The 23,342-nt window shown below is 39.9% G+C and overlaps 1 protein-coding gene across 3 annotated transcripts in view; it reads left to right on the top strand.

Annotated features, from left to right (window-relative positions):
• The window catches only part of NFIA (nuclear factor I A), a 359,380-nt gene that overhangs the window by 222,806 nt on the left and 113,232 nt on the right, over positions 1-23,342 (top strand). For all 3 annotated transcript variants that reach the window (XM_021679991.2, XM_021679992.2, XM_044914528.1), the window contains exon 4: positions 16,043-16,117. In XM_021679991.2, the coding sequence (XP_021535666.1) occupies positions 16,043-16,117 (75 nt within the window). The remainder of the gene's footprint in view (positions 1-16,042; positions 16,118-23,342) is intronic.

Here is a 23,342-nt window from a genome sequence, read left to right on the forward strand (position 1 = left end):
AATGAGAGCGAGCTGAAGGAGCTGCCCTTCTGAACAAGCAGTTGAGACAAAGGCATTCGTTTGAATTCCTGGTTGGTTGACAATGTGCAGCTTGTTGTTTCCTGTTTATTTTTGGAGTGTTGTTGGTTTGGTTTTGGCAATAAGGACTTGGATCATGTTGGCTCTGCATCTCTTCTTATTTCACCTACATCCTTTCATTGAGAGCAGAGAGCAGAATGAATATTTCCTTTCAAGATTTATATGTTATTTTCTGTTTCTGCAAAGTCTGTGGACCTTTAGATCCATGATAATGTTGTGAACAAACAAAATATTATTTACGTGATTCCTGAGAGTTTATTAACAGTGAGCATATCTTCTCAGCAACAAGAGGAGGCCAGGGAGCCTTGGCCAATATGTTCACAGAGCTGTACAGATATTTGAAACCAAGACTCTTCCAAAATGTGTGGTGTTTTGTTTTTTTTTTATGGACCTTATGTATGAGCCCCCACCCCCCACCCCCAACAAAACAAAACAAAACAAAACAAAACATGGAGTAGTTCAAATAGAATTATTTTTTTAAAAATCAACTTCTAACTATAATATCTGAACTTGATACTTGGGTAAGGGTGAAGGATAGAGGGCGTGACTGGGGTCGAAGAGGAATTTGGAAAGAATTGTAATAATCTGGCTTGTAAGAGTTTGCATTCTAATTATAGAGACAATAAGCCCGTCACTTGTGGGCAGAATTGCGTGGTATTAAATACCTAATGAGATCCATAAGACAGTGTTCTACACTAGAGAGTGTTTTTCACCAAGGGCTCCCTTCTGGAGGGGTGTTCAGAATGTGTGAGGACGCTCTTGGACAAGGAGGGGATATTGCTGGCAGTCAGTGGTGGAGACCAGGGATGCTGAATATCCTACAGCATACAGGGGAGGTCTGAACATCGGAAGGAGTCCCACCCTCAAAATGCTGATGACTTTGATGAGAAACACGGAAAATATTCCGAGAACTCCAGTGCTCTGACTTAGCTAAAGCTGAGTGTAAGATGTATTTGGTCCCTTCTGTGGGTCAAACAAAGATTCTGTTCCCTAAAATGAAGGAAATGGCCTGCATCATAAAGTGCTTCAGTGATCAAAGTCAGTAAAGTGAAACATGTCGATCATTCTTCTGCCTAAAAGGGCAAATTCTTTTAGCATTGATTTAAAGCAGTCTTAAAGGAATCAAGACCCTTTCTTTAATGATGCTTTCTGATGGCTCTCTGTTTATATTGAAGTGAGGAGCTAAAATGTGGAGGCTCTGGACTCGAGAGTAGTTCATTTCAAAAAGGTGTTTCTATATTTAATGTTAATATTGCTTATGTTGTATGTGTTTTTATACCACCCAAAATATTTTCACATTTAAAAAAATTCAAATAGTTTTGGTTTGAAAAATAGGGAAAACAAAATTAGATTTCTAAATACCTATTTTCTAGGACAGGCAGCATGCTTTTAGTTGCCAATAAGAATTTTTAGCACGCCAGATTCTTTAAATAATAAGACCAAAAAAAAAAAAAAAAACCCCAAATAAACCCACAAACAAAAAACCCGGCCGTTTTAAAATTTCCCCTCTTTCTAAATATGCCTGTACATTGTTTGTTGAGAAATTAGGTAAAACTTGACCTGCTGAAAAACAGATTGATGTAGGGTTCATTTCTAGGTTGAGTATCTATAGTTATCACCCCAAAACTCTAAGGCCGAAATTTGTGTCTCCATATGTAGGCTAATGCCTGACCCATGTAGATGTAGATTTAAAGACTAGATTTATATTTTAAATTATGTTAGGAATTATAAATAATTATATTTTTATGAACATATTTGTAAATAAATATAGAACTGGATTTCTAAAGTTTAACTCTGTTTATTAAAATAATGGATTCTAAGTGCTGTTATATCTCACTTTATTTTTTTTAAAGATTTTATTTATTTATTTGACAGATAGCGAGAACAGGAACACAAGCAGGGGGAATGGGAGAGGGAGAAGCGGCCTCCCGCTGAGCAGGGAGCCCGATGTGGGGCTCGATGTGGGGCTCGATGTGGGGCTCGATCCCAGGACCCTGGGGTCATGACCTGAGCCTAAGGCAGATGCCTAATGACTGAGCCACCCAGGCGCCCCTATATCTCACTTTAGAAAAACCTAAGAAATGCCAGAGGACTTGCTTTTAATGATAAGTTTTGTGTTACTTGCTTTAGAAAATACTTTTATTTTTACTCAAAAATTCACTCAAAATTATATTATCAACATTGTTATTTATATACACAACTTTTCTGTGAACCCCTACATAATTGACTACTCTGTGTCAGAAGAACATAGTTATTTCTACCTGTTGTTTCTTTTAAAGTTTCCTACAGAATTCAAGATCTAAGATATAAAGAATATATTTACTATTTATAAGAGCAGCGACTGTTTTTTGAACACATTCTGTGTCTTGGGCTCTTTGCTAAGCAGTCTGAGTGCATTATCTCATTATTCCTAACAAAGTTGTGGTAAGCGCAACCATTAGTGACATTTTACAGATGAGACAACTGAGACTTAGGATATTCAGGACCCTAATTTCCCTACTACCTTCCTTCCTGATATATTTTATGTAAAAAATACCTTGCAAATATAATTTTTGAAGGACAAGATAAATGAACATGTCGAGATACTAATCCCTTTACAAGAGAAAAGAAATACATTGCCGGTTTGCCTTGATTTGTACTTAGCCTAGAGTGTTTGGGTTTTCTGATCACAAGTGACTAAAAACTACGAAACTGAATGTGTTTGATAATTTCTAATCTTAAAGTAGATACGTAATTTATTTCAGTTCAAAAGTAAGTCTGGAGAAGCTTGCTCAGTGAGGCAGAATTAGCTTCATTTTGAGCAAATTTTCATAACTAATGGTAATAACTCGCTGAGAAGAATGGACACTGGCAGGCTACGTCCTTGGTTGCAAGCTGACCCTTTGAGGGAATGTTCTTAGCAAAACACTCACTCCAGCGGAAATTAGGTCAGCCTTCTGGAACATTTATCACGTATACCTGTCACCAGCAAGACCCAGTCCTTAAAGTGAACTGAGATCACAAGCCATGGTCCCGTCTGCTCTGAGTTGCAAAGGAGACTCTAAACCAATAGTTCTACAAATATCTGAGCTTGGCAGAAACTCCCATAAAGCCAAAGCCAACGCTCATATAGTTGCTGTGGGAATTGAATTCCTTAATACTCTGTTTATAGAATTTTGAAACGGCAAATGGATTTGGTCTGTTCTGAAAAACAATCTGTCCCATGGCTTATTTGGAATAACATCTAGAGTTGCTATAGAAGGATGTAAGCAGACAACCCATGTCTGATTTGGAAGCCAGTTTCACCAGCCCCTGTTTGTCCCTTACTACACAGCCAGGTTGGTCATCTGCCTGACTCAAGGTATTATTTGCATTTAAAAGAAAGGCCACCTCCTACTGAAGCTAAGAAGTTGCTAATTTGATATAGAAACTAGAGTAGTTAGCAAAATCCAGAGCTAGAGGAGTTAACAAAATCTGGAGCAATAGAAGTTAAGATGGAGTGTATGGTAAAACCAAAACAACGCAAATGAGTCATAATCCAGTGTCCTTTCAGTAATCATGTGGCATCATCCTGTTGGTTTCAGAGCAATGTCAGCAAGTATGAGTATCGTACATAGGAATTGGAGATTGCATCTGTGACAGTTTAGGTGCATTTCAGCTCAATGAATGTCATTCATTGAGAGTCTTAGGGATTGAAACGCCCACGTTCAGCAAGCAGTCAAATCTCTCTATCCAGTGGGTTGAGTTACCTTATCTGGGAAAGGAAATAATTACTTACCTTCTTCATGTGCTCTCGTTGGGCAAACACACCTATTGACTTCACTAAAAAATTGCTAATGAATATGTGAATTTGGTTGAAGAAAAAGATGAAATTATTGAATGTGTGTGTAAGAATCTACCTGTGCATCTCAAGAAGAATAGAAAGAATGAGTGGATAAGAAGCAGTATTTCATCTCTGTGCCTATTTGTCATCCATGGCGTGAGGACCCACCATGTGGTATACACGGTACAAATGGTGGAATTAAAAAGATGAAAGAGAGACAGTTCCCACTCTCACTGAGCTCTTAAGTTGTGTGTCTGCACACGTGTGTGTCTGTGCATGACACGTCCTTAAACAAAAAACAATCATACCCTGTGTGAAACGCCACAGAAGTTATTTTGAAACTCAGGAGAGGAACTCAAGAACTTAAAGAAGTTTTGTCTGAGACGAGTAGGTTGTAAAACAAAGTTTGGTTTTTAACTGTATCCATAAGAAGGAGGGCCTGTTAACATATGAAAGCCCGGAAGATTTGAGGGGCTGACGGGATAGTGGGTATGGAAGAAATCTACCAACGATGATTTCTTGCTGGAAGAATTAAAAGAAAAAAAAAAAAAGCCAACTTTCATTATCACACCCTATTAAGCCAGGACCGGGAAACAATTTCTAATCAGCACTCCGATCTGGGCAGAGATTCTGCAGTCTTTTGTATCAGGCCTCAGATCCGTGTTCTCTATTCACACATGCTCACTTCCAGCTGTTGTCATTGAAATCCCACATAATCTTTCAAGGTCAAAGGGCAGTCACCCATGGCTGCTACAGTTAAAAGGTTATGCTGATTTCTGTTGTCAAATATTGGCCCTTTTCTCTTCACAATCACTCCCATTCTACTTTTTTTTTAACAAGAAAAATCCAGCCTAGAATTGTATTACATGACTTTAAAGTCTTAAAAGTATTTCTCCATTGTGCTAACATGACATGGCCCGAACAGTGTAATTCATTCTGTTATATTCACAAAGAATTTTCTGGTACTTCTAAAATACTTTGTGTTTGTGCTAAGCCAGCAAACTTCAAAGTATAGTGGCCCACACGATTTGTGGCATGCTGTAGTATCTGCAGAAATGTATAATATAGAGTCTATAATTTAATAAACGCTGTGAATTATGGCATCAGTAATTAAGTAATTGCCGGATAAGAGAACAAGAATTACACGAAGAAATGACTTTTTAAAAAGATGAGAGCTCTTTGTATTTTGTGGTTCTAAACATTAACTAATTTTATTATGTATTTGGAAAACGACATCTACCTGTTTGTAATTTTCTTTTGCTTTTTGTAGTCTTGGACAAGGAATTGCAAGGATTCTTTTAGAATACATTGCTTCAACTCATCGATGATTTCCTTTCCCAGCTTGGTGAACCAACATCAGTGTCTTAAAATTAGCACATGGTCCCTGGTCATCTTCTTTCCTTGATTGCATGTGTCCTCAGGTGGTTTAGCAAGCAGGGCTCTCTGTAATTTTTCACAGCCATGTGAATTAAACCTAAAAATGAAGAAAAGGACAATGCACATTAAGTTTTTTTTTGCTGTTTTACATTCATAATCCAGGGTAGCCTTCGGGTGATCCAGTTTCATGTCTGTTTCAATTAAGGTAATCAGTTTCCGATGTATTCAGAGAATAAATTTCCTTATTTTTTTCTCCAGTATGTGTAAGAGTTCATAAACAGAAACTAAAGCTATTACAGATAGTTTGATCTATTTGTAGATTACCAGTTATTACTGTCCAAGTTTAGAGAAAACTTTGATTCAGAACATAAAAACAATAAAGTTGCTTAAAAAAAACCCATTAATTCAAAACCAGGTTAATTAAAAAATCCTTTAAAAAAAGTACTTCTAAGTCCATTAAAAAACAACAAAATTAATCTTAAAATACTTATAAAATACTAACTTTATTATGCTAATGATACTGGAGTTTACTTTTGTTAATAATATGAAGCAAAATTTTCTTTCTTTTTTTTTAAGTTTTTTTTTATGGTGCTTCAGAAAAACATTCTGTAAAGCAAGTGTTTCTCTGTTCTTGTACATAACTAATTTGTAATTGGCTCCACTTGCAAAGTATCTATTTCTGCTTATGCGAGCCCTTATAAATGTATGACTCTAAATGTTTAGGGACAGTGGGGAAATTAATTTGTTGACATGACAAAACTATGAAAGAAAGGATATTTAGCCTAGAGGAGAGAAAATTAGGGGCCGAGGCTATCTTCAAATACTTGAAATGTAGCAAAATAGAAGAGAGATTAGATTTATTCTGGCCTGTTCCAGAGGATAAAATTGAGGTAAAGAAGAGAAGTTACAGGAAGGCAAGCATATTAAACGAATTACTATTTTTAAAATCAGCCTTCATTACTTTATTAAAAGCCTTTGTTACAACACGATGATTACTGTGACTGATGATCTTTAAGATCTCTTCGCTTCCAGTTCATTCCATGTTGCCGTGCATTCAGTGTTTCTAAACATGCAAATAAGTAAAAATCGTTTTTCACTTTTTATTTAAATGTTTTGCTATCTGTTAGACATCATCCTTTAATTAAGTGCTTAATCCTTGTAACTCAAACTCATAAACCCTCTTTATGTGAAGTCATTGAGCAATCAAATTTAATTTAATGAAATACTACTCTTCCCTTATTAAGTGCAGGAATTGGTGAAAAGATGTGATAAGGCCTTTGGGTTAGACTGAATAAATCAAGTCTCTGGTATTATATATGATAGATAAACATGCAGTAACATTTATTATGTAAAGTGAACTAAATGAACCTGTGTTCTAATCCTAAATTCTGCCACTAGCTGTGTGACCTTCAGCAAGTCACTTAAGCTCTCTGAGCGTAAGCTTCCTTTTTTATAAAATCAGACTATTGCCAACTACACAGAGTTGCAGCAGGAATTAAGAGCTAATATGTCCAAAGTGCATAGCACAGTGCCAAACACATAAATGCCAGATAAAGGAAAGCTACACTTTTGATGAAAATCAATACTATCTAGAGAGGTTCTGGGATAAATTTTTCAGATAAGTAGCCTACCTTTACAACACCTGTTACAGGCTTGATCCATTTTCCTAATGTAGATGTGTTAGAATGATTGCAAGTAAAGACATGGAGTGTCCTTGGGCCTTGCATGAAAGTGTGAATTAGCTCGAAGAGTTCAGATTCTGCTTCCCGCTCAGCACGTTGGTGTGTAAACCAAATGGGGAAAATAGGAAAAGGAGCAGAACAATCTATATAAAGAATGGTATTTGCCAGAAACAGATGGTATCCTTGTCAAGTTATTTGGGAAATCGTGAGTTAAATAATATTAAGAAACTTCGGGGCGCCTGGGTGGTTCAGTCGGTTAAGTGTCAGACTCCCTGCTCAGTGGAGAGCCTGCTTCTCACTTTACCCCTCCCCCCCGACTTGCGCACGTGCGCTCTCTCTCTCTCTCTCTCTCTCATGCTCTTTCTCCTGCTCACTCTCTCTCAAATAAATAAATAAAATCTTTAAAAATTTTAAAGAAATAATATTAAGAAACTTTATTTATTGCAGGAACTCTCAGAGGCTTTAACGTGTAAATATTTCTTGTTGTTCCCCAAGGGTGGGTGTGATGGTGTTTTCTGAATTTATTTTACTAAGGAAATCTTTATTGTACATATATTTGTATCTTTGTTTTTGTTTTTATTTTTTTTAAAGATTTTATTTATTTATTCATGATTTTTTAAAGATTTTATTTATTTATTCATGAGAGACAGAGAGAGAGAGAGAGAGGCAGAGGCAGAGGGAGAAGCAGGCTCCCCGCGGAGCAGGGAGCCCTATGCGGGACTCGATCCCAGAACCCTGGGATCATGACCTGAGCCGAAGGCAGACGCTTAACCGACTGAGCCACCCAGGCGTCCCTGTTTTTATTTGTTTGTTGTGGGGCATTTGGGGGGACTATTATACATAACACATTTGGGGAAGCACTGATACGAATTCTAATGTGGAGGAGAGAGCATATCAAAATTTGGAGAATAGCAAGTGGGACATCTTGGCTGCCACATATAGAGTATGTATTTAGGAGGTATTGGAAGTATACCTTAAACGCTGGAAAGGTGTCCTAGAGGACAGATTTTGAAGGGCTTTAACTACCTAGCAAAGAATAAACTTAATTCTCAAAGGAATCATGAAATACTCATGGCTTTTTTTTTTATCAGACAAAAGACACCGACCATCCATCCATTCTCTCCCTACCATGCTAGTAGATTAACGTGGAAAGAAAATGCCTAGCAAGCTTTGTGTGCCTACAGGGGCCTTACAGATCATTACGTAAATGAAATATAATAAAGACTGTTGGGGAGTGTGGCACATTTTTAAGTTCATGTCCAGTTTAAAAACATCCATATGTAAAAAAAAAAAAAAGAATACTGTGCCAGCCAAGCAAAATATGCTGGCAGACTGGAATTGGCCTTCGGGCTGCTGATTCGTGACATTTTAGATTCTAAAGGGAAAGATTGGCACTTATGTTGGTTAAGGTAAGTAGTAGGCTGCTGTAACAAAGAGACAGAAAAAAAATGCAATGGTTTGAGTACACTAAAATTTCGTTTTCTTTTTGGTAATTCTTGCAGATGAGCAGGCTAAGTTGGCAGGGTAGTTCTTCACATTGTCATTCAGGGTTCCATGCTCCCTCTGTCCAACTGCTCTGCCATCCCATGGGCATGGTCTTTGTCTTCATGGTCGAAACTGTTCTAGTTCATAAAAAGAGGAAGAAGAGTGCCTAGGGCAGGAATTTCTTTTCAGGCAGGTCGGGTAGAAGTTGACTGTATCACTTCCATTCACTCCTGAAAGAGGCTAGGAATCTGGTCTGTAGCTGTCAATCATGGATACGTATGGACAGCCAGCAGACTTGGCACAGGACATTGCGATAGTCTTTCCTAGAAAGGTCTTATAAAAAGACCCACTCTTAGATAAATACATTACTGGAAATCTTGGTGTAAACATCTTTCTTAACTGAGAATGTCTTGGGCCCCCCCCCCCCGCAGGAATAAAGACCTTGTGCTATTTTTTGCTGAATCCCCAGGGCCTAGGACTGTGCTTGCCACATAATAGGCATCCAATAAATATTTGATGAATGAAAGCAGTAAACCAAATATTGACTTTATGGATATGGCAGAACAAACAAACTAAAAACACAGATTAGGTACCTGTATGGAATAATAAATACCTGAGCAAGGCAGGGAAATTTGGGGCAACAAAGAAAGGAGTCAATATAGTACATAAGTCCCATGACACATCTTCTAAAATCGCTTCTTGACTCATCCTCCTTTTCAGCTAAGACTACATTATTCCCATACTAGAGACCATTCCTTGATGTGTTGTGATAAACCAGGATCACGATAACCATAGTACAAATGCATTTATAAAACCCTTTTCATCTGAGAATCTCAAAACACCTCTTTCGTATTATTAGTTGACAAATACCACTTCTTTGTTTTACAAATTCTCAGACACAACTTTCTAGATATAGAAATATTTAGCCAGCAATGTATGTCAGTCTTTTGATGTTTACCGTAAGCAGGCTACCGAATGAAACTCCACCATTGTAAAGATTAATCACACGAACAGAATGTCTATGTTATTTTTATTGCTACTACATTCTTTTTAGTAGCTGTCCGAATTTTTGGCATTTGTTGTAATATTAGGAATTATTCTAAAAATAATATCTCATTATCAATGAATGACAAAATAAATACTCAATGTATAGTCATCAAAAATGGGACGAAAATTTTACAATGTGGGCTTAATGGACCACCCCATCTTTTAAAAACCTGTTTTCTAAGATATTCCAAATTAAGAGCACAGAAGTAAGGCATCCCTGGAGGTAAGCTAATAATAATTTCCCTTGTGCTTTAGAGGGCTACTAAATCTGGGTATCTCAAGTCACTCAAATGGATCACTAATAAATATTTATTACACACCTAGACCAAGTGATTGTGCTGGGCGCTGTGGACAGTGTAAAATCATGAGATCCAACCATGCCCTTGCTGAGTTTGTTGTAGGGGGCAGAGCTAAGATAGATAAACAAAGAACTCCCACATAAGGTAGAAAGACGTAGACAAGTAGAGCAGAAGTTCTACTCAACGGTATTGACTGAGCACACCTAAAATGTATTGACTGTGGGGAAAGGGAAAAACGAAGGAGCCACATTCCCTTTCCTCAGGTGGCGTGTACACCAATGGGGGGAGTTTGCACAAGGAGAAATTAAAATTCCAGGGAGGAGCAGTGTGGTTAAGGTAGACTTTTCTTTAGAAGGATGAATGTGTAAATTCTGTGAGAGCAGTGTCCTCAGGACTTAGCACAGAGCCTGCACATCCCAAGCAGGCTCTAATACTTACGGAATATAAGTGCGTGAGAACAAGGGGCCCCTTCTCCTTTTGAGTAGCCCAAACACAGGCATGGAAAGGCCTGGTCATTGGCTTGTCTTTTCCTGGTGATGGAACCTTATTTACCAAGGGGAGAATAGAATAGAGATGCATTCTTTTTGATGAAATGACCTGTGTGTTGCAGTTTGTCTGCATCCTGATGAGCCAGATGAGATTTGATCATTTAGAGCTGAGAGCCCTTTGCTATCCCAACAGGACAAACAGAAATACCATCTAGTGTGTCAATGTACCTCCTCGAATACATTCTCTGCCTCATGGACACTCAAACTTCCTCTCAAGACCAACCCTCTGGATGGTTTGTCCCAAGCTGTTACTCTCCCTCCACCTCTGAACAGTTCTGCAAGGTTACCTCTCTGCAAATCGAACTTTTTTTCCTTCCCTGCTTGTTAAGGTAGATAGATGTTCAGTCCCTTCATGAGATGAGATTTGGTTCCCATATAATGGCATTTTCCGTAATAACTGCTGATATCATTGAGGTAAAGAGAACTGCTTTTCCTAACCACGCATAAAAGAATTTGGCTTTTTATATTTCTGCCTCTCTTAGAAAGCCTCATCTCCCCACTGTGAGTACAACGGACTCCAAGGTATTGAAATCTGTACCCTAATTGGGAATTCATTGAACATGATTTCAATGAATGAACTTTTTTAGCCATTTTATATAAAATGAGAAAGGATCTGCTCCTCCTTTCGAGCTACAATACAGTTGCTCCTGAACAGTAGTTCAGAATGCACTCATTTCTGAGAGACTCTATTCAAAATGTAAATCTTGGGACGTTTAATCAGCTTTCCAACTGAGGATCTTTTAGTGTGAACATCGAAGTTCAGAATTACTGAAATTGACCTTTTTATTTTCTTTTCCATTTTTCTCTCATCTTGCAATAAAGTAGAACACCCAGATTAGTGTTATTTCCCTGAAAGTCATTTTTATGATTTGGTCTGTGTTAGCGAGAATGAAATATTAATCTGCTCAAGTTTGCTTAGTAATTACATTAGACGTGTCACTTTTTCCATCATTTCTTAAGTTTCATTTCTCATTGCTTTCTTCCTCTAGAGTTCACCAGTGGGTTTCCAAATAATTGGTGAAGGAGCAAAACCAGTTTCATAATCCCTTAAAGTTACATGGAGTGTTTACATGTACCTTTCCCCAGGGACACATTACAGAGGAGATGGTCACATCAGGACTTGTGAAATCATTCTACTTTTTATTTTAATTTTTCTGATTATTGTACAGTCACATATAGTCCACCCTCTAAATTACACGCATTCTACTAAAATCAGCCTGAGGGAGCAGGTTGCCCAGAGGACAAGGAGGATCCAATCATGATTTTTTGCAGCGACTTTCTCAGGATCACACAAGATCCTACTTTAAGCTTGGGACTAGACTCTTTTTTTTTTTTTTTTGGCCCCTTAGGTCCACTAAATCATGCTGCCCTTTAATTCTGTTTTAACTCAGTCCCCCAACATAGGAACCACAATCACAACAATAGGACAACCCCGCAGGCATTTCTCATCAGAGAACCTGATGTCACCTTCTTGATTGGAAGCTCCATCCTAAATGGATTGGCTCTTCAGCCCTTCTCCTGTTTAGTCTGGAGGGACTATTTGGATTGTTCACTTTAATAGTTTTCAGATGTACATTGGCTCCATTTTAGTTCAAACTACATTGCTAGAGATGAGAGAGAGAGAAAGAGACAAAAATAAAGTTCTGTCAACATTTCTATAAAAAGGAAAATAAACATCCTTAGGCCCAAATTGGGTTGTGTTCCCTCAGAGACACCCCTGGAGTGCTTACTCTATACCAGGCACTGTGTTAGGACCTGGAGGCACAGAAGACGTTCTTTCTCAAAGGGCCCACAGTCTAATATGAGAAAAAGACAAAATTACAGTTCAGTGTGCTGGGTCCTAGATTAGAGGTATACTCCATACACCTGGTCAGTACTGAGAAAAGAGAAAAGGAGTCTTTGCCAGTGGTGCAGGTAACCAGGAAAGGCTTTTGATAGAATGACAACAAAGCTGAGTCCTAAAGGACAAGTAGGAGGTTGGCCAAGCAAAGTGCCGGAAGGACAGAGACCTTCCAGGAAGAGGGAACAGTGTGGGGAGAGGAGTGAACCAGGACCATGGTGAAGCAAGTATTCCCTTAGGCCCAAGGGGTAGGGCCAGAAGAGAGAGAGAAGAGATTTTTTTTAAAACAAATGAGTGGGAACACCTAGGTGGCTCAGTCGGTTGGGTGTCTGCCTTCAGCTCGGGTCATGATCTCAGGGTCCTGGGATCGAGGCTTGCCTTGGGCTCCTTGCTCATCAGGGAGCCTGCTTCTCCCTCTGCCTGCTTCCCCCTCTGCCTGCCGCTCCCCCTGTTTGTGCTCTCTCTCTATCTCTGACAAATAAGTAAATAAAATCTTTTTTTAAAAAATGAGCATAGAGAGGAAAATAGAGGCTGTCAAGGTTGTATGCCATGTGATAGAATTTGTGCTATTCCCCGTGCTCTCCGTGGGGCTCTTACAAGATTTCTGACAGGGCAGTGAGTTCTGAACACATTGGATTTATCTCAGATTCTCCAGCATCTCATTCTTTCCTACCCCAGGGCCGTTGCACATGCTAATCCCACTGCCTAAAGAGCTCTTTCCCCTTCTTCTCCTGGTTCCCTCCTTAGTGTCTCTCAGATGTCAGCTCTTAAGAGAGACCTTCACTAACCACCCTTTCTAAAGTGTTTCCTAGTTATTTTCTTCATTTCATTTATACTGTTTATAATTTTTAAAATAATTTATGTGTTCAGCTATCTCTAATCCTAGACTGTAAATTCCCTGAATGTGGGAGCTGTATCTTGAACCCCTAGCACAATGCCTGGCTCATGGTAGGTGCTCAATAAATATTTGTTGAATAAATGAATGAGCCTTCAGATTTGCTTGTTAGTGAGACAGCTCTGGCTGTAGAGTAGACAGTAGACTATGGAGAAGCCAGGACTGACAATAGAGAACATAGTTAGGAGGCTGCCCCATCAGACTGGTAAGAATTGGGAAAAGCCTGAGCCACAGACTTGGGGAGGGAAGGCAGGGAGGCAGGGGAGGGGGAATGGAGATGAACTTGGAGTTAAGAAATAGTAAAAAATGGAATCAGTGAGGATTAGTTGGATGTGGGTTTTTGTAAGAAGCAGGAGTTAGGGATGGCACCAAAACATAGAAAACAAGATGGTGGTGGATGGTTCTCTGAAGTAGGGAATTCCAAAGCATCAGAACAGGCTTGGGGAGGAGAAGAACATTGGACACATTGGCACTGGACATGTTGGGTGTGAGGATACCCATGGCTATCTGGGTAGAAATATCCAATAAACATTTTGAGAGAGCTCTTGGCAAAAGACAGAGATTTGAGAGTCATTGGCCTATAGAGTCATCCATCCACTCATTCAACAAGTATTCTCTTACTAACTGCTTTGTCCCAGGCATTAAATACAGTGGTAAATGAAACAAACGTTATTCTAGTTTTCATAAATATCAGAGTCAAGACTGGTAACTGATATCGTGGAAGCAGAGGAAGTAACTAGGAAATTTGTGCTATGGAGTGCAAACCCGGGAGAAACCACATCTAAGAGGTGGAGAGAAGAGAAGAGGCAATCCAGAGGTGATACTGGAATGAATGCTCGCAGGTGTTTCCCCCTCCCGAGTCCTTGCGCCACGCTAAACTTAGTTTTCAAGATTCAGTGCTTGCTTTTTTGGTGGTGCGAGTGAAGTGCATGTGTTCACATTCACTCTGTACAGAAATTCTTGTGAAGTTGTCCTTGAAGGAATTTCAAAGGTTGGAACTGAAGCAAGTATCAGCCCGCAAGCAAGAGCCACAGACGGCGATGAACAAGAGCGGGACATCAACCCCGAGTTTCCCATTCAACCCTGCGTTTCCTCTCGCTAGATGTGTTTAAGTCAAATTTCATGTATGTTGTGGTTGGATTTCATTTGTTAGAGTCTGTGGGATTAATGTGATGTCAACGTCACAATAGGAAGAGATCTTATAGTCCGTTTTGCCGAGACCACTTTAGAGAATTTTTATTTATTTGCTTATTTTTATTTCTCAGCTCTCTTTATCCAAGAGACAACACCTCAGGCGCTTACCAAATTAAAGTCAACCAAAGACCTGGGTGGTGGTTGTTCAAGAGGTGAAATTTCTTAAGCACATCTTCAAATGAAAGTTTGCCATTTTACTTTTAAAAAGCAATTTATAGGGGCACCTGGGTGGCTCAGTAGGTTAAGCGTCTGCCTTTGGCTCAGGTCATGATCCCAGGGTCCTGGGATCGAGTTCTGCATCCAGCTCCTTGCTCAGTGGGGAGCCTGCTTCTCCCTCCGCCTGCTGCCCCCCGCCCCCGCTTGTGCGCTCTTTCACTCTCTCTCTCTCTGACAAATAAATAAAATCTTTTTTAAAAAGCAATTTATAGTTACTGCATGTTCTAGAAATTAGAGCTGTTTTATCTAAAATATCATAGATTGTGTTTGATATAAAAATTAACTGAAAAATATTTTAAATTCAACAAAAAAATCTTTCTTAATTCTAATGCAACCAGAAAAAGAATAATTTGTCGGTACCTTTATAATTCTCCAAAACATAGTGATTTGTTGCATGTGTTTGTGTGCGTGACATTTAATGAATCTATTGGTGGGTAAACTATACCATAGGTAAATTTGCCTCCCCTTGGTAGTGGGCAAAATCTATTTTTTGTCAATAACATAAATCTCACTTGTGGGCTGTTTGTTATATATTCATATTGACCTGTTTTCTTATGTTGCATTTCTTAAAAGTATGTTTCTTATTTCAAAGGACAGTTATTTTAAAAATCCCTTTGGCGAGCTTCTCCTTTAGCCCTGATTTTAAAGGAGGTGATTATGCTAACCCTAAAGACACATCTCAACTAGATTTTATATATCTGAGACTCAGAATCAGAAAACTTGAGAAGCAGAGAAGGAAACAACATATCCTAAATTATGTATTCCTTGCTATTTATAAGTTTTATGTTCCTGAAGTACCATAAAAATAAACAAGCAAATGATAAGAGATTGTAATAGCAGATATCTTAAAGGAATTAATTATATCCAGCAAAAATAAAGCAGATGCAAAATTCAAAGATTGTCGTGTCGAACCATTGGTTTATTGTCTTTTCTCAAAGAAAAAAAAAGAGAGAGAGAAAAGACTCAACCCACCCACTCACAAAAAAACCTCTTGTTCTCAAAACAAATCTAAATTTTTATTTGTGCTCAAAAGAATTTGTTTTCATGTTTCGAGGGTTGAGGCTTGCCTTTACTGGTTTGGCTTTTTCAAGATTTCACCCTGTGGTGCCTCTAAAAATGAAGAGAACATCTTTAAATCTTGTTTGATCTGAATGGGTGGATAGCTAATCCTGATCAGATGTTTCTTTAGAGAATAATGTTGAAAAACTGTTCTGGAATTTAGGTGCCCTGGCTGATTCCTAGGTAGGCTGTTTTCAGCCCAGCTGTTAAGGTCTCGGAGGTCAGCCAAGGTAACCATTTATTTTAAATCTTCTTTTGTTTCAGATTTCCTGTTGAGTTTTTTTTTTAAAACCATTTCAGAAATCACCCAGTTGTGTCAGAGCTTTCCATAGCCCCCAGATTCAAACCAGAAAACCAGCTATGTAACGAAATGACTGTCCCCGCCCACGTCAACTCTAATAGAGCAGAGTAGGAAATTAGACATTGCCCTTTTTAATCACAATGAAACTAATATTTAGGATTCTATTGTCAGATGTCTTCTGTTTATGACGCTGTTTCTTTTTTGTTTTTGTTTCCCCAGGACATTTGGGCTTCCAAGACAGTTTTGTCACATCAGGTGTTTTTAGTGTGACTGAGCTCGTAAGAGTGTCACAGAGTAAGTATAATTTTGCTTTGATTTGGTACAGATTTGCCTTGGGTTTGTGCTGTCTGCCTCAGCCTCCAAGAGACATAAATAGCTTTCAGAATCCCTTTTCCATTTACCCATTGGAAGAATTTCGCCACGCAGTTTATTTGACAGCCAAGAATTTAAATCAGAAAAAATTAAATATCATTTTAATGTGAGACACAGGGAAAGAACTGAAATCCTGACTGTCTCACATATTCCCTACTTTATAGTGTGAACCTGGTTGAAAAAATTTCTGAGGCTTCCCTGGTTTCTAAGAAATTCTGCATTTTAAAAGAATTTGTTTGTGACCTTTAAAGAATGCTAATGCCCTCAGCCTGAGTGACACAGTATGGCATGATCATTACCGGCTTGTCAATAATCACCAACAACAATGAATTAAGAGTACCTGTCACCACCCTGTTGCATTGATCAAAGGGGTCATTGTATTTTTGCTATGACATAACCCAGACAGTCCAAGGAGAAGGTATAGGATTCTCCCCTCCTCTCCCTCAGTCTCTCTGTCTCTCTGTTTCTCTCTGTCACACACACACACACACACACACACACTTTTACTCTTGCCTTCCCTCAAAAACATCTTTTTTTTTTTTATTATTTAAATGCATACCTGCAATGAGTATAGTGTTGTGGGTGCCAACAACAAGAGGAAAATATAAGTAGAAAATATTAAAATTTTACTTTTTATTCTCCTCCTACTTCAAAAGACTACATTGTTAACATTGGTATCAAGCTGCATCAAATCCTTTGTGGAATGAGGTGGAGTAAAAATAAATACTTTCATTTCAAGTTCATACCCCCCATTCACTGCATTACAGTATTGCAAGATTGACTGAGTATACCAGTCCATCTCTGACAAGATGTCGGGTCAAGCAAGCCAAGCCATCCCAATCTCACAGGCTCAGATTCTGTCTATTCTTATTTCTTAAAGCTGGAAGACTATTAAGAATCCAGAAAGTGGGATATAAGATGGAAGCAGAGGATCTGGAGTCTGAGGGCTAGACAAAAAAATCTAATGACTGTTGAGCATTCACTATCTGCCAGACGCTCTGCTATGTTTTCATGTGTGTTGCATAAATTATCTTTGCAATAAACTTGTCAGATAAGTAATTACTCTAATTTTTTACAAATGAGCTAAATTGTGGGTCTATTTAAGTCCTTTACCCAAAGTCAAACAGTGGGTAAATAGTTAAAGCTAAGTCTGTGTAATGCTAGAAAGTGTCCTCTTACACAGGCCCAAGGGGACTTGAAGAAATGTACAATGTGTGACGAGACAGGGAAAGTAGGGGGAAGTAACTATGAGTGTGGGAATTCTGGGAGCCGGGACCCTTGGTTGATGCTGGGGTGTTCTAGTGTTAGGGAGGCGGAACCATAAGGGATGAGGCATTAGGAGCAGGAGGGTGTGAGTTGGAATGGAGAAGTTGCTGCCATGTTATCAAATGTGCTTAAAGTACCAACCAGTGAAGAAGAGACGAGATGACCTTGTTCTATCCCCAGGATATATGCTGCCTGCCCTCGCACAGCTAACTAGCCAGTCATTTACCATGGTCAAATAATGTATTTATAGATTAAAAAAAAATGTTTTTCACTTTGTAAGACTTTTAAAAAGGATCGCTATCCCACATTTTTCTTGTCATTTTAATAATAATATGATATAGATTATATATATACACACATATATATGTCATAATGGCATTACAGGGAAATACGTCATTGAGCCCTTACTAAACATAGCCTTCAAGAGTGAAAAGAAAATCCTTTTAGCTCTAACATTGGAGCACCAGACCGTTTTATTCTACCCTGGCTGCTGTAATGCTTATATTTTGTCTTTATTACCGTCAGTGTCCCAAGGCCTGGGTGTGGTAGAGAAGGCCCATGCTGCTCAGGACCATCCCCAGAATCATGTCCCTCTTCCACTTTCCGTATGTCCCTTTAAGACCTTATATCCCAAGGCCTATCAGTTCCAAGCTAGATTAGACCTCCATTCAGTCTACATAGCATGGTTGCCAAGCGAATTCTAAACCTGCCTTCAAGACTGCCAGAGGGTATGGGCAGACCACAGATTGAATTTGCAGAGGGACCTGGTTTTGTTTCCTGTCCCCATTTCGGGGGTTATGTTGCTGATGTCTGGCATCGTGAGCGTCCTTCGGCTCTTGAATGCTTTTCGATTCTGCACACTGCTGTGTAATCGCTGTAGGACTCACTCACACATGGCCTCGTGCTGACTAAAACTGTTTGGCAAGAGTGGGACTGGGCTGTGTCAGCTAAATCATGGCTTCAAGCCAAACTGCTGGCCAGAGCCCCCCTCCCTCTTGCAGATCTTTAATCCAGGTTTGTCGGGGTACATGTCACAAGAGAACCTCGGCTGCTGGGGTAAGGATCCAGCCCCCAGCTCAGGTCTCCTCACCCACACACCTTTCCGAAAGACTGAACACTCAAGCCGCAGGAGGAGTCAAAATCCTTAACCATTTCTTGCAGCCCTGCCCCCTTACCCGAGTTGGAAGAGCTCTATGTCCATGTTAGAGGTGCAGTGGACACTTTTTACAAATGAGTGGGGCTGGGGGGTGCATTCTGCAACCTTGAAGTAGAAATAAGCTAACTGGCGCATAAGTTGATTAAATGCATAATGTTAGCTCTGTTAGGAGCACAATACTAATATGAAAAATGACAGTAGCTAGCATTTATCAAGCATATACTATGTATCAGGCACTGTGCTAGGCACTTTGTAAACATAATCTCATTCAGTCCTTCCACGGTTGCTGTTATTGTCCCTTTTTATAGATGAAGGAGACTGTGATGCTCAAAGAGGTTAAGAAACTTGCTCTTGTTACTTTGCTGTGCTCAGCTAGCTGACGGCAGACATTTTTGTCATGACCTCTCCTATAACTGCATTACAGAGCTAAACAGAATCCAAAGATTATGTGCTTTAATTAAAAATCATTTCTTGTTAGAGTTGATAAACTTTTAGATTATTAATCTGTGCATTAAAAAAAAGGTTAAGGCTATTTTCATACAAACCAAAACAACTAAAATACTTAATTAAATGATTTCCCCCTGGATTTGTCTTCAGTTATGATTTTTTTAATGAATAGGCTTTATTTTTTTAAGAGCAATTTTAGGTTCTCAGTTTTAGGCTAACAAAAAGTACAGGATTTTACTGTTACGCTCCCCCCAATACAGTTTCCTCTATTTATTAACCTCTTTTGTTAATGTGGTACATTTGTTATAAGAAGTTTACATTAGGGTTCATCCTTTGCCTTGTAGGTTCTGTGTGTTGACAAATGTATCCATTATTGCAGTGCCTTACAGAACAGTCTCACTTCCTGAAAAATCACCTGCACTGCAGCCAGTCATCTGCCCACTCCCCCGAATTATTACTCATTCTATGAAGAGTTCGGCCTTTATCTGGATGTTTTTAATGGCCTCAGTGTCTTTGAATTTCTTCCACCCTGTTGCACATTTCTTCTTAACCCACTCTTATTTATCTCAGCCCCACCCAGTTCCCCCAGTCACACTTATGACCACATGTATGGCCTGGAAATGTCAAACTAATGGTGGCCGTAGTTTGAACATTTTCCCTCTTCCTGAATCTTTAGCATGCAATTTGAAAATTTGCTAATATAAATATTTACTTTCCTCTTGTTTCCAGTTAGCTTCTGTTTTTTGCTTTCCTCTTTTTAAATTTAATAGAGGAGGGAGGTGCGATTTCAGCATTTCCTCATGAGGATTCACTGAAATCACTATGTGCTAAGTTTGTTGTTTATAATCGTGTTACTACAGGGTGGCAATGGCAGAGAAACTCCAGAGAAAGCTGCTGGCTTAGCTTCACACGTTCAGAGGTGAGGGTCAGGCGGCAAGGTTGCTCGTCATTAAATTATACTGATCAGATGCATGGAGCTGTTAGAATCAGGGGCTCCTGCTGCAGTCTCACTAATTTCCCTCTCACCCTTGCCTCCTGCCTACCTACCTTTTCATTTTTTGCATTATCTAGAGTCCACGAAAGGCAAGAAAGGAGAGGTCTGTCTCTCTTCGCCACAAACAAAGTCCTGCAGCCTAAGAGTAGAGGTCTGTTGGCGCTCCTCCTACCTTTCCTACCCTGTGACGGGGCCATCTGAAAGTCGTTGTCTTTATTTATTACTTTGTTCCAGGAGAGGGTCGGGAAGGGGGAATACAGACCACTAGACACGGTGCCAGAGGGAAAGAGAGGTCTTCTCTGCTCCCGAGGAGGGGGTTTCCAAGTGCTAACAATGTGGTTCAGAATCACTAAAGTTGTGTTAGCATGATACTGTGAGGAAAAAGACAGGAACCATCTGTTGGAAGGGTTCTTACATGATGCTGCATTTTCAAACAAAGCCTCCAAGAAGCATTTTCAGATGGGTCTCTTTCCCATGAAGCCGCCACAAAGAGAGAGCCCCCTCGACCGGCTGCTAAGTGACCCCGCTTCGATGGTTGTCTCTGTCAGTACCCACTCCTGTTTATTTTGCACCAGTGTTTTCCTCAAAGTGTGTGCTTTGAGGCTGCCAAATATCCTTCCTGGGATGAACCCAGAAAAATCCTCCCGAAAAATCCACTACTTCTGCCCATTTCCTTCTAAAGTGCTGACTGTTTTACTTGAAGTTGGTGGGGTGACTCTGAAACCTTAAATACTTCACTGGGAAAGAGGAAAACCGCAAATACACACACGGGCCATTGTGACTCTGGCCTGGCGGGTTCTAATTTTCTAGCAGTGGTTTGTACACCCGAGCGGGCTGCAAGGGTTAAGTAAACTTCGTGGCTAGGGATGACTTCATGGCCCTGGAATTTTGAAAAGCCAGGGTTCCCAGTACACTGTGGCCAGCCTTAGCGTCTTTGGGTGTAAAAACCACTCTCAGTTACCCAGACTGAATTTTTGGTTCCCGTTGCCCTGCTGCAGAATCTAGTAAATCCAGCAGCTGAACTGTCCTGGCTCTGCCACAAAGCCGGGCTGCTGGGTGGCTACAGGATTCCCGAGTTGTTTGTCATTGGGGGGGGGGGGGGGGAGTGAGTAGAGCCAGGCGTCTGCCTCAGCCTGGCATGAGGTGGCACCCTAGTGGCTGTTTTCTGCCTTAGACATGTGCACTCTTTCTATATTTTCACACCGGAATCATCATTAGGATCCAAATTGCAGTTCGTTTTTCAACTTCTTTTTGAAGTCTCGAGGCCCTTTGTGGAACTTTGAGTGCCCGTATCCGTGCGCTTGGGTTCTCTGGCCAGCTAATATAATAGGAACAACTGGCAGTATTCTAACCTGACACGCTGGAGCAAGGACAACAGACTTACCTCGGCTCCAAGGTACAACAAGAAAATGAAGCTCTTTGATAGGAACAAGCCCAAACTTGGAAATTACAAAATGTTCTCGCAAAGACAGACTCACGAGGAAGTTTAGGTATAGGATGAGGGCTGCCCAACGTCCAGTCCGTTGGGGTGCCATTGAAAATGCAGGAATTTTAGATCTTGGTTAAAAGAGAGGAGATCTGAAACTTTCCTTTCTGAGCAAGTGGCCTGTTCCTGCTCCTCTGCGAAGTAACATGAGAGTTGTGGTCATTGCGTGGAAATTAATTGTAAAATTAATATTCTTAGGCAGGCCCTTCTTTCGAAAGAAGCCATTTGGGCTTGAGCATTAAAGGAAGAAACAAAAAAATTATAATAAAAAATAGACTGCAGCCCTCGCATGAACAGTGGCCGTGACCTTGCCTTTTGTTTGCCATTACACAATTCAATGGCAGTCCACTCAAACTATGCTCTCGATCAATATCCTATTAAAGCAGCACAAAAAGTCTCCATAAACTTAGTGGTTAGCTATGTTTATAAATGGAACTCGGCATAATTAGATGGTCAATAGCAGGCTCTACTAGTAATTTTAAAATGAACATCACACATTTTCTGTCTGTAGAAGTCAATGGCACCTCTTTCAGCTTGAGGGTATGGTGTGCCGCAGACAAAAGAGTGGGAGGCCCTTCAAAAAAATCATAATGCCTATCTTTAAATTGCAGTTTTTAAAGAAAATCTGTTAAGTTATGGACTAGAAAGTACTGATTGGCCCTATAATTTTGTTCCATTTTGCCTGCCTAAGCCACCTTATTCTGAATATATCGTGATACCGCAAATGTTTCCTAGTTTTAATCAGCCCCTCATAGGGAGATAAAATAATAAATATTGCCATACTCTTAGGAAGAAAAATATCAGTCTGGCTGGCTTAATTGAGTGGGTCTCCTCTGCTATAATTCAATAAATTTTCAAAATAAACCCTGAAGTTGAATTAGTTCAGAAGGATGTTTTGTTGCACAGTTTTTTTTCTTGACATATTTGGGGTGACGAATTGGACGGGAAAGCCAGTGGCAAATGGAATGGGCTGGTGGTAATAGAAATTTTCACCAAACTACTCTTTCTTCTGAATCCCAGCTTACAGTATGGGTGGCCACGTGTGATTTTCCCCATTCTGTTCTCCTCACCCCATAGAGAAGGAACCACATAAAGTGAGAGGTGTCCCCATCCTTACTTACAAATTGCAACGTACGGTGTGCCCGGTGTTCGGCATGGGCCCTGGCAGTGGCTTTATGACCAGCATGGCAACTGAAATGAAAACTCTGGTGACAAGAGGCTTATGACATCAGCAGATCCATTGGTCAACTCGATGCTTGAAAGTCCCGTTTTTTCTATTACACTCATTTTCTACAACCTTCCTGGTAAGGGTTGGTAGAGAGAGTTCTCATGGCAGCTTCTGGGGTCGGGTGGGGTGAGGCAGGGGGGAGGGCTTTTGTTTTCTGTTCTTAGCTGAAGCTCTTGCTAAATTGACCGGGCTATAAGCATTCTTATTTTAAAGATTGGACTCAAAGAGAAGCAAAACACATAACACCTTGATGTCCATACTAATTTGTTATCATGATCTTTATTCATATATTCATCTATTTCTAATCTTTTCTTGCTAATTCGTGGGTTATGTTTCCTAAGGGTAATACATTCTATAAAATCCATATTTAAGATGGTATCATAGGGCGCCTGGGTGGCTCAGTTGGTTAAGCGACTGCCTTCGGCTCAGGTCATGATCCTGGAGTCCCTGGATCGAGTCCCGCATCGGGCTCCCTGCTCAGCGGGGAGTCTGCTTCTCCCTCTGACCCTCCTCCCTCTCATGCTCTCTGTATCTCATTCTCTCTGTCTCAAATAAATAAATAAAATCTTT

The sequence above is a fragment of the Neomonachus schauinslandi genome, chromosome 4 (assembly GCF_002201575.2).
Source record: "Neomonachus schauinslandi chromosome 4, ASM220157v2, whole genome shotgun sequence".
Taxonomy (NCBI): Eukaryota; Metazoa; Chordata; class Mammalia; order Carnivora; family Phocidae; genus Neomonachus; species Neomonachus schauinslandi.